Consider the following 19,414-nt stretch of genomic DNA (forward strand, 5'->3'; position numbering starts at 1 on the left):
GTCTATCCTTTCTGTACACATTGTACTCCCCAAATTTCAGTTCTTCATTCCTTATATCTGTGTGACACTGTCTCTGTTATCCCAACAATATCCACATTTGATGTCTTGATCAACACTTGAAATTCATCAAATTTATTTATTATACTTCTAGTATTGGTATACATGTACCTATCCTTATTATTAGTTACCCTAGCACATCCCATCTGCCATTGCAGATGAACTCAACAGTTATTTTGTATCAATATATACAAATGAAAAACCTTTTTGTGGTAATGGAAAATTGTGGGAGCAAAGTTGGAAAAATATGTAATTAATGATATTGAAATTTTGCAAGATTATTTAATGAAAAAACTTTCAAGCCTACAGGCTAGCAAGGCTCCTGGCATTGATGGAATATATGCTTTCTTTGTTGGATTAAAGCTATGCTTTAATCCAACAGAGTGTAAGGTATTACACCTGGGGAAACAGTAATCCCAAAATAACTTATTCACTTGAAGTTCAACTAAACCCACTACTGGAGGAAAGGGATTTGGGTTTAAGATATGGTCAGACATGAAATTCTCTGAACATTGTAAACAGGTTGCAAGGAAGGCCCATGGTGTCCTATCGATGATCTATCGAACTTTTGCAAGTAGAGATAGGGACGTGATAATCCCATTATATAAGGCTTTTGTTAGACCACACTTTGAATACTGTGTTCAAGTATGGAGACCGCACCTAAAGAAAGACATTGAGCTTCTCGAAAGGATGCAAAGACAGGTAACTCGCCTGGTGAGATCGGCAAAAGGGCGTCCTTATGAAGAAAGACTTCGATTATGTGGGTTGCAGAGTTTGGAAACTAGACACTTTAGAGGAGATTTGATTGAGGTGTTTAAGGCTCTGAGAGGCATCAGTAAAATGAATGAGGATGAAATTTTCAAGATTATAAATGATGCTAGAACTAGGGTACATAAATTCAAGTTACAGGGGGAAATGTTTAGTTCGGACTGCAGGAAGTTTTATTTTAGCCAGCAAGTTGTAAATTACTGCAATAGGTTGCCTACATGGGTGGTAGAGGCTGACAGTTTGGGGAAATTCAAAGGTAATCTGGATAGTACCTTCGGGTGAGGGAAAGGTTTAATTTCCTTTTATGTTTTTTTTATCATTGTTTTATTCGTTTTTTTTTTTTTGCTGCAATATGGCCATTACTAATATACCCACCTGTTTCACGATGATTGCCATCTGTCCCTGAAACCCCCAGCACTCCTCGCTCCAGGTCGCTACTTATTCTAATAGAAGTTGTGCAAGAATCACCTTCACCTCTGCCTGCGGCTACTTTTAAACTTTGTCCTTAAATCCCCCCCAAGCTAGCAGTTTTCTTACCCAGCTAACACTGCCTTGATAGCATCAGCAAATATTCTTGCACCCTTTCTATTTAAGTGTATCCCATCCCTGTAGAAGCAGTCTCTCCTGTTAACAAGCACAGACCACACTGAAAAAAATTCTACCCCTTGAGCCTTGCACATTCCCTCCAGTGCCCAATTGATTGACAAGGCTCTCATGTATTCCCTCCTATCGTGTCTGGGCAGAATTGCAGACACTTTCAAATTTAACCCTGACTCACGACTTTTTGCAACATTGACCTGTACTTGTTAAGTAAATCTGCAGATATCCTACTCTTAATGTCATTGGTGCCAACGTGTACAACAATATCACCTTTTGGCATGATGTTTTAAATTAATAAGATCAATAAATTTAATTAATTGTCAATACTACGCTGTCTAATAGAATCCTAAATGCAGTGATGCGTATTATGCTATATAATTATATGTTAGCGCTGCCTAGTTACCACAATTAAAAATTTGAATTCCATACTACTCTATACAAAAACAATGGCTGCAAGATTCGAACAAAATAAGTTTTACATATATTAAGTAGTAATCTACAAAAAATCTTTTTCTAAATTAAAAATAACCAGCATAACTATAAGACTACGTCTAAAGTATAAAATAACAATTAGGTAAATAAAAAGGCAAACACTTATCGCTTTTTCAGAGATTGTAATTCACAGCTGTAATTTTTAGAGTCGGCGCCCTCTCTACTAATGCTAATTCCTCAGGCTCCCTTGTACCATATGCCTAATAATAATAACAACAGCCGCCTCAAGATATAATCAGATATGATTTAAAGAAAGTCATGTGGCAAATCTAAGATGAAATACAGAATCAACTATAGCAAGAGCAGCCTCAGATCCATAACTACAACTATAGCCTGGATGAATACAACACAAATGTGACAACTATGCTTCAAAAAGCATGTAATCTAACAATCCCTATAAGAAAACCGGGGAAGAATGCTGTTTCCTCTTGGTGCCCTGAACTTGATGTATTACGGCAAAGTGTACACCAGGCCAGCAAACACTTTCAGAGAGCAAGGGCAAATTGACCCCAGAATGAGGTTAATGCTCTGAGAGATTCCAATAGGACTCTCAGAAACTCTTATTCTGCACTAATAAGGAATAAAAAGGAATTGAGGCAGACCTTGGTGGAGACGTCCAGTAATGCTGACACCTTGGGGTGTGGTATACAGGATTGTCACGAACAGACTACCAAGAGGTGATGTAGTGAACTCCACAATTAAGACAGATGGAACTCTCAATTGGGTGGACCCTGTCAACAATATATTAGACCACATCTTCCAGACTAAGGATTGGGTACCAACCCAGGCTGAGAGTGACAAAAGTGAGCCGGCAATGTAAAATACAATAATATGTCCATAGACCCACCCTTCACCTTAGATTAACTGCAATTAGCATTACTAAAAACAACAAACAAGTGTTCTGGACATGACCTAATTGAAATAGAAACCATTAAAAAAGTAGTAGAAATTTCCCCTGAAAGTCTATTACAGCTGTTTAATATACGTGTAATAGAAGAGAAATTTCCAGAAACTTGTAAACTGGTAATAATCAGGCTTATTCTAAAAAAATCCACAGAAAAATCCCACAGTCTTGGGGAAAACCATGGAAAGCTTACTCCTCCGTAGAATTAACAGCTATGATGAAGCAAATTTCAGATCTGAAAAGCGATTTGGCTTCAAGCAGGGGCATCTTTCACAGAAGATGCCATGCACTATATCTTATCAACTGTTAATAATTGTGAGCAAAAATACATGCTAGTAAATATCTATAGATTTTGCGGGTGCATTTGACTCTGGTGGCCAAGTATCCTTAGGAGACTGGCAGACAAATGTGCCACAGAATCACTACCAATGTGTCAACAGCTATCTTGACAACAGAAGTATAGCAGTACACACGTTTCAAGATATATACAGATATATATATATATATATATATATATATATATATATATTTTTTTTTATGAAAACCCCAAACACGAAAGGTATCAAAACCTATAGTACTTAGTACCGTGCATGGGGGGAAGGGGATGCCAGAAACTTTGCCCTAGAGACTAAACATGGGTTTCACCACTTCAAGCCTCCAATAAGCAAAGTGGTGGTATTTCACCGGTTGATGAAAGTATACCCTAGTCGCCTTTGCTGATGACCTTGTCTTGTTGGTTAAAAGTAATACAAGAGTGGTACTGGAGGAAAGAGCCAATGCTGCCTTAAGACAGCTGCAAGACTGGGCACTGACCCAATGCTAAAAATTTCGGCAGAAAAAACTGAATGTATACCACTAAAAGGAACACTAAATATATGCAGACTACCAGTGATCAAAATAGGCACTGCCTCAATACCAATACATGTGGTCCAAGAATTGAAGTACTTAGGCAAATTTTTGGATTCTAAACTAACCTTCTATCCTCATTTGATTTACACCAATGAGCCAAAACATTATGACCACTTACCTGATATGATGTTGGTCCTCCACATGCAGCCAAACCAGCTCGTAACCGGCAAGGCATGGACACTACAAGATTTTTAAATGCGTCTTGTGGTATCTGATACTAGCACATAACCAGCAGCGCCTTTAACTCCTGTAAGGTCTGTGGTTGAGAATTGAAGCAACTGCAGGTTGCTTCGATTTGCATAATGACTCGCTGGTCATAATGTTTTGGCTCATCGGTGTATATGGCCAAAAAAGTGCAGAACTATGCTGGACTGATTGCCAGAATCAGCCGAGCTGATTGGGGTCTCAAGCACAGGACTTTGGCACTCATCTACCATGCAGTATTTTTACCTATAATCTCCTATGGAGCTGGTGTAAGATTCCATCGCACAACCATAATAACAAACAGGGCAAACCTAAACAGTATTCAAAGAACAATAACCAGAGCATGTTGTATAGTGAGTATCTCAGCTCTACAAGTTTTTGCTGGCACTCTACCATTTACATCTGGAAATTGCAAAGAAAAGGCTATATTATAGACTGAAAAAAAAAGGAATCCGAATAAAATTCCTGGGAATTACCCTAACCCTGCCAATGACATAAGGCAGAAAGAAAACAAATTGCCAACCAATTACATCAAATATGGCAAACCAAATGGGAGCAAGAAACTAAAGTTGCCATCACTAGAAAATTTCTGCCTCAGTTGGCTATGTTTTTAGCCCTAAGCCACCTAAGTGGTATGCTCCAGTACTGGTTACAACCACTAGTGGGATAAATGTGGAAGCTTGAGCAGTTGTGGTAAATGTGAAAGACAATGTTGTGGGAAATGTGAATGTCTGAATAAGAATAGCTAAGTGTTGTGGTGAATGGGAAACTGAATTGAGTGGGTGAATAAATGACTGTACATTACTAGATGAATGTTGATGTGCATGAGTGAAAATAAGAGTATGAGAAAATGACTGACTGAGATTGACTAATCAAATGAACTGAATGAAAGAACACAATTTCCTGCACAGGCTCTTCCTTCAACTGTTGAAAGTCTTCAAAGTCCCTTGGAGCTACAACGGCAGGCCACAATGGCCTCTGAGCCGAATTAAAGCACCTAACAGAAACCTCCTTCCAAGCCACCACAATTAGGAAAACAGCATCCGCTATATTGAAGTGACCCTTTCCAAAAGTCCTTCAGAGCCACATCACTGGAAGAAGTGGCCTCAAACACTTCCTGAATAGTGCCTTAGTGTAGAGTTTTTTTTTTTTTTTTTTTTTTTTTAATTTGCAATCACCTGCTGGTCCGTAGGCGTTGTATTAGGTGGCAAGAAGTGAACCTTGATAAAACTGAACTCGTCTGCTAATTCTTTCATCAAATTAGGAGGGTGGGCTAGGTTTTTGTCCATGACCAAAAGAACCTTCAATGGAAGATCCTTCTCCCTAAGGTAGTCCCAGACGGTGGTGCCAAACACATCAGTCGAAGAAAAGACTCCTGGTCACCCAAGCCTTGTGGTTGGAATGCCACAAAACCCCAAGGCGGTTTTTCTGGATGTTTTTAAAATCTCTGGTTCTCCGAATGGTACACAAGCAGTGGTTTTGACCTTGCAGTCACTCGAAGAAGTGGCACAAAAGAGCAATGTAACGCGGTCTTTCATTGGCTTATGACCAGGAAAGGTGGTCTCATCCTTCATGATATATGTTCTGCGTGGCCTTCTCTTCCAGAAAAGGCTAGTTTCATCACAGTTAAACACCTTCTGCGAAAGAAAGCCTCCATCCTCAATTATTTTCTTAAATTTCTCACAATGTTGCTCGGCAGCATCCCTATCTGCACTGGCAGCCTCACCATGCCTCACAACACTGTAATCCAGTCCTTTTCCTAAATCCGGTAAAACACCCCTTGGTGCCAAAAAATTCCTTCACAGAACCAGTACTTGTACTAGGAGCCTTAGTACCAAACTCCTCAAACAATTGGCCTTTTCACAAATAATCGCCTCACTGACACAAAGTGCACAGTTCGTTTTTCTGGGAAAAACGACCTGTGCACTTTTTATTTCTTCCTTGTTTTTTAAAATTGTACTGATCGTTGATTTAGCCATACCATATTCAGCATTTAGATCTCCTACACTTTTCCACTTTCTGGCTTGTAAATTTTCTTTCTTAATGTTTAAGTTAATTAGCTTTCTCACTCTATTTTACCAGCTCTTGGCTAAAATTATATAGCAGAATAATTAAAAAATATATTTTCACTGCTGAAGGGGACAAATAAGCAGATAACTGAGCTAAACTAATAGCTGAACCTTACAAACGATAACAAAGATAACTGATGCTCTAATCAAAGCAGGAACGCTCAGACACATCATGCACACTCGCGTGCCAAGTCGGCAGATTAGTATTCCTCTGCATTTGTTGTAGCATCCTGATTTTATTGATAAAAACTGTTTATTGTAACATACTTGACTGTATAATATAGAAAATGTAAGAAAAACCTAAAAAATAAAATTGTGTGCATGTTGAGTGAATGAAAATTATTAATTGCATGTTCTCTTTTAGCCTCTTCACCGGACAGACAGACTATGCAGGCCCTCGTAGGCCTCATGGTTATCTAAGCTGACACCGTACTGTAGCTTTTCCTAGCTGGCATGGTGTGGTATGCTGACACTGGCCATTAGAGTAACCCCCAGTCAAGTTACCCTAATGGCCAGTGGCATGCTCCACCATAGGGATTTTTCCCCATGTCTTTTATTCCTACACCTGGGATGGTTGTCTCCTTCCCCCACCCTTTTGCCTGGTGGCTCACCCCACCACCCACTTTCAACTCTCACCTTCTGGATCAGGATAAGCATCCTATACCAGGGGTCCCCTTATTGTCTCCCTTTTCAAATCAGGCAGGTGCCTCAACTACTGTCCCCCTCTGTTTTCTACCCCATTTATCCCACTCTCTTCACTATCTCCCCATTATCTCCTTTCCAATAAAAAAAAAAAAGGTTTGCTTGGGTGGAGGACAGTGATGGAAACTGGGAGTGTTAGTGGCTCTCCACGGGCCCCAGGCTAAGTGGCCAGAGGAACAACACAACCCACACTAATACTTCACAAAACATACATTAACGCACACCCTGGCCTTATGCAGAGTATTGTATTCTGCACAGATTAAAAACGCGGAGTTGGGGGAGATCTCGGTGCTGTCAGACAAAAAACTCACTATGCACAATTTGCATAGTATAACTATTTGTTCTTCTCACTAACAGCCATCATATTGAATGTTTCGCTGTCACCAACATACTGGGCAGTGAGCTACTTACAAAAATTGCTGAATATTAATAAACATTTGTATTTCTGTGATTCTTTGTTGTGGGACTTATTGCCAGTATTCTTAAATGTAGTATTGATGTTACCAATGCAAAACATGCACATAAAATACTGTGTGTGTGTGTATATATATATATATATATATATATATATATATATATATCCCCATATTCTTCACTGGAACAGTGACCTGCTCACAGTTCTGTTATGAATCAGTACAAGCTGTTTGCTATTGTAGATAATGTGCTAGTATTGCACCAGCTTGCATAAATGCCCATGCTTGCTGTGCATATGTGTAGCTGCTACATTTCAAATACCATAATCATTTAGAATTGAATCAATGTCTTTCATTCAGAATGATCTCTGGATTCACCTACTGAAGTGATGACAAAGTCATAGGATTCCCTGTATATATGGTGGACTCCCCATTATCTGTAGGCAGATTAAATGGTGGTCTTCACAGCTCCAGTTAATTCCATTTTGTGTCACATGGATTCTCTGCTTGACTACACAGAACATGGTGCTGGTTTTTTGCTGGCAAGATGATGCTTTAAATAGTAATTTCCTCTTCAGAGGAAGGCTAACAATGGGGAAAAAGCAAACTATTGTTTTCCTTATCTTTATGTACATATTAAAACTGTCAGATCTTCCAGTGCTGTAGTATATTTTTATGAATATGTATGTAAATAAATTTTTATTTTCATCACATTTCAGAGTTTTTTTTTCTTTCATTTTTGGATTATCATGGTTTTGGTTATCCAGAAAAATTCATTTTCTAATCAGTCTGGACCAAACTGTTTTATGTGGTAGACTCTCAGTTTGCTGTCAGGCAAATACGGTAGTGACGATACACTAGCACAGTTAAGCTAGAGAGGTTAGAATTAAAATAAAAGTAAGAATAATTATTATAGAGTAGTGAAGAAACATTGCATGGCATTTCGGAGATAAGAAAAAATTACGGGTCAGATGAAATGATCAACAGTTTTTCTACAACTGTTGCAATTAAAGTTGATTCATTAATAGTAACTTCACTGAAAGTTAATATCAGAGATGAAAAGATGTTTAATACATTTACAAACCTTATGCAAATGAGCATATAAAATTTTTCTCACAGGAAGATATAATCTGAAGTTATACTGTACTTCAGGATTTAATGAAGTACAACTACCCTTGTATTAATGGTCTGTATTAGAATGTTGTGCAGAAATTTTTGCAAGATATCGAAGCGTGAACTGATTATACATGAAGTGCACGGTCATTCTTGCAGAATATGTAATGAGCAGAAACACAGTGCTGGTGTATGACAAACAAATTCTCCTTTCTGTTTATCACAGGTGTGTAGGATCTTTTACCTATTTCATTTTGTAAAAATTTAACAATTACACTAGCCAACACGATTTTTACCTCCAAGAACTTAAATGTTGTTTTTAACCAATTGTTATGCGTAAATTTCGAAAATCATCATGATAGTATCACATCACAGTTATTAAATATAGAGGGAGTTACTTTTTACTGAAATATGCCAATTTTGCATAATCTAGCCAGTGATGTAAGACATACTGATTTTATTTTAACAGATATAAGCTAATTCTCTTAATTTTAGCAATCTGTTCAGGCTTCGGTATTAGCATTAGTAGAGGCATATGATGCAAGAAAGCAAGCTTATTCAGCATCAGCCAAAAAAAAAAAAAAAAAACCACTCCCATTTCACCCCTCCGTTTGTTCGAAATACCTGTCCAGTTGAGCCTTAAATTTGTTTAGGCTATCAACTTCAACAACAGATGATGGAAGTCTGTTCCACCAACCAACCAACCACCCGCTGGCCAAAGGCAAATTTCCGCACATCTATCCGACATCCGTCCTTCCTCAATTTGAATTTATGCCCTCTGAGGTGATTATTCTGAGCAAGAGGAAGAATCCCATTGGCATTGAGCATGCTCAACCCATTCAAAGCCTTATACACCTATCAGATCACCTCGCTGGTGCCTAGTCTCCAGACTCTAATTTGCAAAACTTGAGCCTTTCTTTGTAAGAGCAACCCTTCGTTCCGTTCACTAACCTTGTTGCCTTTCTCTGTACCCATTCCAGCAGCTCTACATCCTTCTTGAAATGAGGCTTCCAGACTTGTATACAGTACTCAAGATGTGGCCTAACCATTGCCTTATACAAGGGAATAATCACCTCCTTATCCCTGCTAGAAAAATTCCTGTATATCATTGACAAGACAGCATGAGCTACTTTTGCAGCTCGTCTGCACTGCTCGGAGAACTTCATATCTGCCTGCACAATTACCCCCAGGTCCTTTTCATTCTCCACCACTGTCAGTGTAGTACCGCAGAGTTGATACGTTGCTCTAGGGTTACTGTTTCCCATATGTAGTACTTTACATTTGTCAATGTTAAACTTCATTTGCCACCTCTCAGCCCATCTGTTCAACCTTTCCAGATCCTGTTGCAGCAGCATAGCGTCAGTAGTGTCCTTAACAACCCTGCCAACCTTTGTATCATCTGCAAACTTGGACATTAAACTTGATATACCATCATCAATATCATTCATAAACACCGAAAACAACAATGGACCCAACACTGAACCCTGAGGAACTCCACTAATAACATTAGTCCACGTTGAGCAGTGTCCATTGATTACCACTCTGTCTTCTGCCACTCAACCATCCCCTTATCCATAGCAGCAATTTGCCTCCAATGCCACACTGCTCTAATTTGTGCAGCAGTCTTCCATGTGCAACAGTATCAAAAGCCTTTCTAAGATCCAATATCATATCAAAGTTATTCCCTGCATCCAGTTCTTTTGTGACTACATCATAGTATCCAATCAAATTGGTCAGGCAAGACCTGCCCTTAACAAAACCATGCTGTGTCTTGAGCTATAACTGAATTCTTGTCTAGATGATCCTGCAGTGCTTCTTTAACCAGTGCCTCCATTAATTTTCCTGGAACAGAAGTTAAACTAACAAGTTTATAATTACTTGTGTCAGCCTTTGATCCTCCTTTGTGAATTGGGGTTACATTTGCACATCTCCAGTCTATGGGTACCTCCCCTGAGTCCAAAGAAGCTCTCATAATTATGGCTAGGGGTTTGCTTACTTCCTTTGCTGCCTCCTTTAATATAACTGGATAGATCTTATCCACCCCAGGTGCCTTTTTTATGTTTATCCTCAACAATCTCTGCTCCACTTTCCTTTCAGTTATTACAAAATCATCTAGCTCACTGCCAATGTCTACTTTACCTATGTCATTCTCCTTCCTGAATAACTCCTCATGCGTGAATGTAGATGCAAAATACTCGTTTAAATTGTTAGCCACCTGAGCAGGATCCTCAACTGTTGAACCATCAATATTCAGTGGACCAATCTGATTCATCCCTTTCCTTCTCGAGTTTAAATAGGTAAAGAACTTTTCTGTTTTTCTTTGCATCCTTTGCCAAAGATTTTTTGTAGTCTGCCTTTGCCTTCCTAATCTCCTTTGTGACTTGGTTACAGACCAACTTATATCTATCATAGGCTTCCATGTCACCCATTAATTTGTATGTATCCCATGCATTTTTCTTCTCTGCCACATGTCTCATTAGTTCATCTGACAACCATTTAGGCCTAAACCTTGAACAATATTTCTTAGTTGGTATGTAAAGCCTGGTAGCCTCCAAGATTAGTTCCTTGAATGCTTCCCATTTTGAGTTTGCTGTTGGTAACATCATCAGTTGGTCCCACTGTATAGAATTTAAATACTGTCTCAGACCATCATAGTCGCCTTTACGAAAACAAAAACCCTTCCCTTTACCTCTGGTGGTAGAGTACCTCCTTGAGTAAATCCCACTTCAACACACTGTGATCACTGCCACCTAGTGGTTCATTTATCTGCAGATTCTTAATGCATGAAGAATCACTACTGATAATCAGATCAAGAGTATTGCTCCCTCTTGTTGCCTCACGAACATGCTGATGTAGAAAACAATCATCCAATAAATCCACAAAAGCCTGGCTAGTGTGTGTGACCAACCCACAAATTCCAGTCAATATCTGGGAAATTAAAATCCCCCATAAGACTCTGATTTACTGGTCCACTCCATTTCCCTGTACAATATCTTATTATACTCATCAGAGTCATTAGGCTTATAGCACACTCCTACTCTCAATTTGCCGACCGGGCTAGCCGAGTGGGTAAAGTACCTGCCCGGCAACCCAAAGGTCGCGGGTTCGATTCCCGCCTCGGGCTTGGATCAAAGTACAGCAAAAACCTTGGGAGGTGCAATATGGCCACAGAAGCCGATGCGCCAACAACTACCAAATCAAAAAAAAAAAAAAAAAAAAAATACTCTCAATTTTGATTTCCCTATGCTTATGTCACACCAAACTGACTCGACACTGCCCTGTCCATCAATGTCGACTGGCTTCACTTCCTTGGATTTTATGTTTCTTAACTAATAGCATAACCCCTCCACCCCTCCTGTCCTGTCTATCCTTTCTATACACATTGTATTCCCCAAATTCCAGTTCCGCATTCCTTATATCTGTATGACACCGCGTCTCTGATATCCCAACAATATCTGCCTTTGATGTTTTGAGCAATACCTCAAATTCTGGCGCCTCTGTAGCCAGGTGGGAAGGAGCAGCAGTGTGTAGCACATGCTTCTTGATTAGAGCGGGGTTCGAGCCCGTCACCACCAAATACGGAGGATGCGGAAAGGTCATTCAGGGAATGACCACCGCATATCCCGGAGCAATATGGCCTTAGTTGCTAATGCTCCTAAAAACCAAATAACAACAACAACCTCAAATTTATTTACCAAACTCCTAGCATTGGTGTACACGCAAGTATGCATGCACCTGTTTCTATTCTTAGCTACCCTAACACAACCCATGTTTACTTGTACTGCAATGACTCCCAGCAGTCTCTGAAATATCCTGCATCTTGTTTTTCAGGCTTCTGCTCATTTCAATAGAAGCAGTGCAAGAATCACTTCCACCTCTGCCAGTGGCTACTGTTAATCTATTAGTCCTTGTTTCCCCCCCAACTAGCAGTTTTCCGGCCCACCTAACACTGTCTCGACAGCATCAGCAAAAATTCTTGCACCCTTTCTATTTAAGTGTATCCCATCCCTGTAGAAGCAGTCTCTCCTGTTAACAAGTACAGACCAGGCTGAAAAAAATTCTACCCCTTGAGCCTTGCACAATCCCTCCAGGGCCGAATTGATCGACAAGGCTCTCATCATATACTCCCTCCTATTGTGTCTGGGCAGTATTGTAGACACTTTCAAATTCAACCCTAATTCGAGGCTTTTTTTCAACGGTGGCCTGTACTTGCTAAGTAATTCCGCCGGTCTCCTACTCTTAATATCATTAGTGCCAATGTGTACAACTATATCACCTTTTGAGCCCTTAAAAGGTGATATAATTGTACTATATCACCTTTTGTGCCCTTTTCTTGTGATAAACATAATCAGACTTCTACCTAATGGTTCTTAGGTTCAAATTCCGATGCAATATTTTGAAAAGAGCACACTTGGCACTTTTGATGAGGATTTTTGTAGGCTGTGCCAAGGTTTTTCAAGTATTAACTGATTGTGACATGTTCTCAGGGTTATAAATCTATCCTCCAAACGTAATAGAATGTATAATATTTTTTTTTTTACACTTGTACTACAAACTTGAATTGTATGAATAAATCCCTTATTTTGACATTAAATGTTGGTACATCTTTTGATGTAGACATATAGACTTTTTATGGTGATTTTTGGAATTAGCTCATTTCCTCCAGAATCGCAATTTTCATTGCGGAGGTATGACAAAAAATATATTTTTTGTTGGCTAGTGTCATTAAAGAACTTGAATCAATGTTAAGAATTGTTTTAATAGTTTTTCTTTTACTTCAGATTTTCTGCCTATGAAATGTGATGCCTGTGCACAGATATTTTGGTAAGTGCATATTATTTATTTTTTAATTATAATCTTTAATCTTAGGCATTTGTATTAAATGCAATTAAACATCTTACAATTTTTGAAGGACCTACCTAAAATATGCAAAATTGAGAAAAGGATGGTTCTGTGGCACATAACTGTACACCATGAATATGGCAAATTACTTAATATAGGTGTTTTATTTATGGATAATTTGAGTGAGATATAATAACGTATGCCAAATTGATTTAATGTGGTTATAGGCATGATCCATTTTGTTATGGATAACCATTGTGGATCATGCCCATAACCATTCATTTGTGAATACATGGCGAGTGTGTGTAATGTTTCAGATTAGTGGTTGTTAATTAACATTGCAACTCTTAAGTTTGTTTGTTCCTGTTGAATGCAAGCTGGCCAAATGGAAATTCCTATTAGAGATCATTCAGTAATAATTAATATTAGCAAATAAACTTTAATGCAATGAAACTTCCCCGTAATAATGTTTCTCTTGGGAAATTTTTTTTTTTTTATATATAGTAAATGAAGATGAATACTAAATGTGCAGTCTTTATTATTTTGTCTTATTGTTTTACTTTTAAATACATTTTTGTTTTATAATTTACTTCGTTATGTTGCTTCTTATAGTTGACAAAAGTTCTTAAAGCCCACCTTTCCTTCATGTCCACTGAAAGTTGACACTTGTGTATTTGAGTATAAGCAATACTCTATGTAATGTATATAACTTATAGTTCTCATATTATATTTCTTTTTAATATCATTTAATCATTGTTTTGACTAATCAGTTTCATTAATTTGCTGTTTCGTATGCTACCTTGTTATTATATATTATTCCATAATGTCCTTTTACATCTTTGTATTTTCTTTATATGATGTACTATTTAATATTACTTGTGTATTAACCTGCTTTCTACCTGACATGGTATGCCTCCTGTCTGGATGTGGTTTGTCATCTCTTTTGTTAAGCCTGGACCTTGTGGCTGTGAAAGGCCATATTGTAATGTATATAAAGTAACTGTTGCTGTTATTTGCAAAAATTTTTCCATTTCCCAAATTCAGTCCCCCACTCATCCCTCTGGATATCCAGTACTAACAACAGTCATTTCATTTTCAGGTAACTAACAGTATGAAAGCATTGCCTCTGCTATTGCATAGAAAGTTTATTTTTTATTAAATTTTTTTCTTTAAATCCAGAATTTCAACTTTTTTTTTTTTTTTTTTTTTTGCTCCTTTGAGCAGTTTTAACAAAATATTTTTACATTTCAGACAGAAGATATGTATTTAAACTAAACTAGTTTAACCCAGCCATGTATCAGGATGCCCTTCAACAATAATATTAGAAATAGGAGGAAGCCCACATCTTATTGAACAATTAGACTTTACTAGCCGGTATTCAAATAAATTTCAATCCTGCAACTAAAACACTTTATTTACAATAAAATAAAATTACAAGCGAATGAAATATATAGTAGTCTAAAACTGATATGATTTAATTTACAATAAAATAAAAATATATATAAAATATGATGATAAAAACAGTTAATAAAATACCGTAACAACTGTAGCTTTCGGAGACAGCGGTCTCCTTTCTTAACAGCATATTTCTGCTGTGTGGCACATCCTTAAATAGCAGATCCACGGCACTCGTCACATGGTTCCTCGGGAATATGGCTGGAATTTCCCATTTATACACCGGAAATGGCTCTGGAGGGCGCTAGCTGAAACCGTTCATCTCACCCAAGAACAACAGTTTCAAAGAGGGGATGTAGGCGTACACTCTTGTCTCTATTAATGGAATTGCTAGCTGCCCCAATACGTAAACTCTCAAACCATTTACAGTCCCAGAACCCCTGTGCATGATCCGTGATGACAGCATCCTCCGGGGAGATTTGATATTGCTTCTCCCAGAAGTGTTCTGCCACAGCAGACTTCCCATAGTTTGCGGACTTTATTGCATTCATATGCTCCCCCAGACGGTCTTTCAGTCGTCGCCCCGTCTCACCTACATACATGCGGCTACCCCCAGAGGGTGTTGGACAGAATTATTAGAGAAGCGGAGTCCACCCGTACTGAGCCGTTCGCCAATGTGAGCACTGCATACATTCCCTACTATCTGGGCCTTTCAGACCACATTGCATGAATAATTCGGGAGTGCCAGATACGCTGTGTGCAACTCCCGGGACGGAGGTTGTACACAGTGATATCTTGTGTCAAAGACCCCATAACGAAAGAAGCCAACAGTGGGGTGGTATACGAAATTAAATGCCCAGATTGTGGGATGTGTTATGTAGGTGAGACGGGGCGACGACTGAAAGACCATCTGGGGGAGCATATGAATGCAATAAAGTCCACAAACTATGGGAAATCTGCCATGGCAGAACACTTCTGGGAGAAGCAACATCAAATCTCCCCGTAGGATGCTGTCATCATGGATCGTGCACAGGGGTTCTGGGACCATAAATGGCTTGAGAGTTTACGTATTGGGGCAGCTAGCAATTCCATTAAAGGAGACAAGGGTGTACACTTACATCCCCTCTTTGAAACCGTTGTTCTTGGACAAGATGAATGGTTTCAGCTAGCACGCTCCCAAGCCATTTCTGGTTCCAGTGCATAAATGGGAAATTTCAGCTATATTCCTGAGGAATCATGTGACGAGTGCCGTGGATCTGCTATTTAAGGATGTGCCATACAGTAGAAATATGCTGTTGAGAGAGGAGACAGCTGTCTCGGAAAGCTACAGTTGTTACGGTATTTTTTTTTTTTAACTGTTTTTATCACTTATCATTTTATTTTATATATTTTTTATTTTATTGTAAATTAAATCTCATCAGTTTTAGACTATATATATTTCATTTCATTCGCTTGAAATATTTATTTTATTGTAAATAAAGTGTTTTAGTTTCAGGATTGAAATTTTTTTTATTTGAATACTGGCTGGTGTAAAGTCTAATTGTTCAATATGAATTGTCCCAGCCTTGTAGGCCTATTTGGAGATAGCCAACATCTTTGTGAGCACTTATGTTTTTGCTCCCTGCTACGATATCATTTGAGGTTACTACTACCTGCTGCTGTTGTATTGTTTCTTATGTGCTTTTACAAGGCAATTTATAAGATTGCATTGGAAATATAGCTGCCATGCTCTGTCCAAGAATTGAAGCTGTACCAAAAAAAAAAAACCTTCTTGAAAAGGCCCAAAGATGGAAAGTGTGCTTGGTGAAATCAGCAGGAAAAACTTTTCAATGTGGGAATTTTGTCAATTATATATAGGAATTTTGCTAGCAGAGTCAAGGAGGTGATTATCCCTTTGTATAAGGCAATGGTCAGGCCACACCTTGAATACTGTATACAAGTCTGGAGGCCTCATTTTAGGAAGGATGTAGAGTTGCTAGAACGAGTATAGAGAAGGGCAACAAGATTGGTAAGAGGAACAAAGGAGTGTGCTTACGAAAGAAGGCTTAAGCTCTGCAAGTTGCAGTATCTGGAGACTAGGCACCTGTGGGGTGATCTCATTGAGGTGTATAAGGCCTTGAATGGTTTGAGCAGGCCCAGTGCTGACAGGATGCTTCTGCTTGCCCAGATTAAGAACCCGAGGGGGCATAGATTCAAATAGAGGAAGACTGTTGTAGAATAGATGTGCGGAAGTTTGCCTTTAGCCAACGGGTAGTTGATTGCTGGAACAGACTTCCATCTGTTGATGTGAAAGTTGATAGCTTAAATAAATTTAAGGCTGAACTAGACAAACATTTGGAGTGACCGAATGGGTGAAATGGGAAAGGTTTTTTCTGATGCTGTATAAGCCTGCTTTCTTGCATCATATGCCTCAACTAATGCTAATGTAAGAACTTAGTAACTAGGCACCTTAAATGGGACTGAATAGGTCTGTAAGGCTCTGATGGGGATAGTAAAATGAATGAAGGCAAAGTTTTATATATAATACCAAAATTAGAGGTCATATATTCAGAGGGAAAAGGTTTAGACTGAATTGTAGGAAGTTTTCCTTTAGCCAGCAAGTTTATTACTGGAATAAGTTGCATGGATGGTAGACACTGACAGCCTGGGATAATTCAGAGATCATCTGCTGAGGAGGAAATTACAGAGTTTTATTTTATTGTTATGTGTTCGTTTATTTTAAAATTTTGGCTTCACTCACTTCTGCAAAGAAATGCAGTCTCAATAATAATCTTTTGGCATATAATGTAGGTGTCAATTTAAACAAACTTGAGGTAGAAAAAAGGCAGTTTTCACAGGGTTGTTTTTTTTTTTTTTGTTTTCTGAATAATTCTCATACTTGTATGCTGTCATCAGCTGCTTATACTCTTGAGCATCAGATGAAAGTGGAAATCGTAAACAAAATTTTTCATAGCTGTCATTGAATACAGTATATGCATGGTTTTTTTTTTTTTCTTCTAATATTAAACAGCTATACTGTACATTAGCATTATCAAAGGCACATGAAGCAAGCTTATATAGCATCATCCAAAAAAAAAAAAAGAAAACCCTTATTTCACCCATCAAATGTTTGTCAAGCTCTGCTTTCAATCTATTTAAGCTATAAACTTCTACAGCGACAGATGGAAGTGTGTTCCAGCAATCAACCATCCGCTGGTTAAAGGCAAACTTCCGCACATCTATCCTACAACCGTCTTCCCTCAATTTGAATTTATGCCCTCTTAGGCAATTATTCTGAGCAAGAGGAAGAATCGCATCAGCAGTGAGAAAGCTCAAACCACTCAAGGTTTTATAAACCTCAATCAGATCACCTCGCAGGTGCCTAGTCTCCAGACGCTGTAATTTGCAAAACTTAAGCCTTTCTTTGTAAGAGCAACCCTTTGTTCCATTCACTAATCTTGTTGCCCTTCTCTGTACTTGTTCCAACAGCTCTACATCCTTCTTAAAATGAGGCCTCCAGACCTCTATACAGTACTCAAGGTGTGGTCTAACCATTGCCTTATACAAGAGAATAATCACCTCCTTATCCCTGCTAGAAAAATTCCTGTATATCATTGACAAGACACCATGAGCTACTCTTGCAGCCCATCTGCACTGCTCAGAAAACTTCATATCTGCCTGCACAATTACCACCAGGTCCTTTTCATTCTCTACCACTGTCAGTGTAGTACCACAGAGTTGATATGTTACTCTAGGATTACTGCTTCCCATATGTAGTACTTTACATTTGTCAATTTTAAACTTCATTTGCCACCTATCAGCACATCTGCTCAACTTTTCTATATCCTGTTGCAGCAGTGTACTGTCATTATTGTTATTAACAACCTTGCCAACCTTTGTATCGTCTGCTAACTTGGACATTAAGCCTGATATATCAATATCATTTATAAATACAGAAAACAATGGACCAAACACTGAACCCTGAGGGACTCCACTAATAACATTTGTCCACTAAGAGCAGTGTCCATTGATTACCACTCTGCCTTCTCCCAATCAACCATCCCTTTATCCATAGCAGCAATTTGCCTCCAATGCCACACTACTCCAATTTGTGCAGCAGTCTTCCATGCGCAACAGTATCAAAGGCTTTTCTAAGATCCAAATATACGATATCAAAGTTATTCTTTGCATCCAGTTCCTTTGTGACTACATCATAGTATCCAATCAAATTTGTCAGACAAGACTTCCCCTTGACAAACCCATGCTGTGTCCGAGCTATAAGTGAAGTCTTGTCTAGATGAATCCTGCAGTGCTTCTTTAACCAGTGCCTCCATTAATTTTCCTGGAACAGAAGTTAAACTAACAAGTCTATAATTACCTGTGTCTCCCTCTGATCCTCCTTTGTGGATTGAGGTCACATTTGCACATCTCCAGTACATGGGTTACCTCCCCTGAGTCCAGGGAAGCTCTCATAATTATGGCTAAGAGTTTGCTTACTTCCTTTGCCATCTCCTTTAATATAACTGGATAGATTCCATCCACCCCAGGTGCCTTTCTTGTGTTTCTCCTCCAATTTACTCTCAGTTATTACAAGATTATTTAGCTTGCTGGGAGAGTTGAATACACCTCTGGCATTCCCCTCCCTGAATAACCCCTCATGTATGAATGTAGATACAAAATATTCATTTAGTTTGTTAGCTACCTGAGCAGGATCATCAACAGTTGAACCATCGATATCAAGTGGACCAATCTGATTCATCCCCTTCTAGAGTTTACATAAGTAATGAACTCTTTGCTGTTTTTGTTTGCATCCTTTGCCAAAGATTTCTCGTAATCTACCTTTGCCTGCCTAACCTTGTTTGTAACTTGGTTACAGACCAGCTTATATGTATCATAGGCTTCTGTGTCACTTGTTAATTTATATGTATTCCATGCATTTTTTTTCTCTGTCATATGTCTAATTAGTT

At 38.6% G+C, this 19,414-nt stretch overlaps 1 protein-coding gene across 1 annotated transcript in view; it reads left to right on the forward strand.

Annotated features, from left to right (window-relative positions):
* The window catches only part of LOC150080734 (AN1-type zinc finger protein 2A), a 100,181-nt gene that overhangs the window by 5,077 nt on the left and 75,690 nt on the right, over nucleotides 1-19,414 (forward strand). The window contains exon 2 of the mRNA XM_090381287.1: nucleotides 13,013-13,055. Within this exon, the coding sequence (XP_090237413.1) occupies nucleotides 13,013-13,055 (43 nt within the window). The remainder of the gene's footprint in view (nucleotides 1-13,012; nucleotides 13,056-19,414) is intronic.

The sequence above is a fragment of the Mastigoproctus giganteus genome, chromosome 9 (genome assembly GCF_048544385.1).
Source record: "Mastigoproctus giganteus isolate SK-2022 chromosome 9, ASM4854438v1, whole genome shotgun sequence".
Taxonomy (NCBI): domain Eukaryota; kingdom Metazoa; phylum Arthropoda; class Arachnida; order Uropygi; family Thelyphonidae; genus Mastigoproctus; species Mastigoproctus giganteus.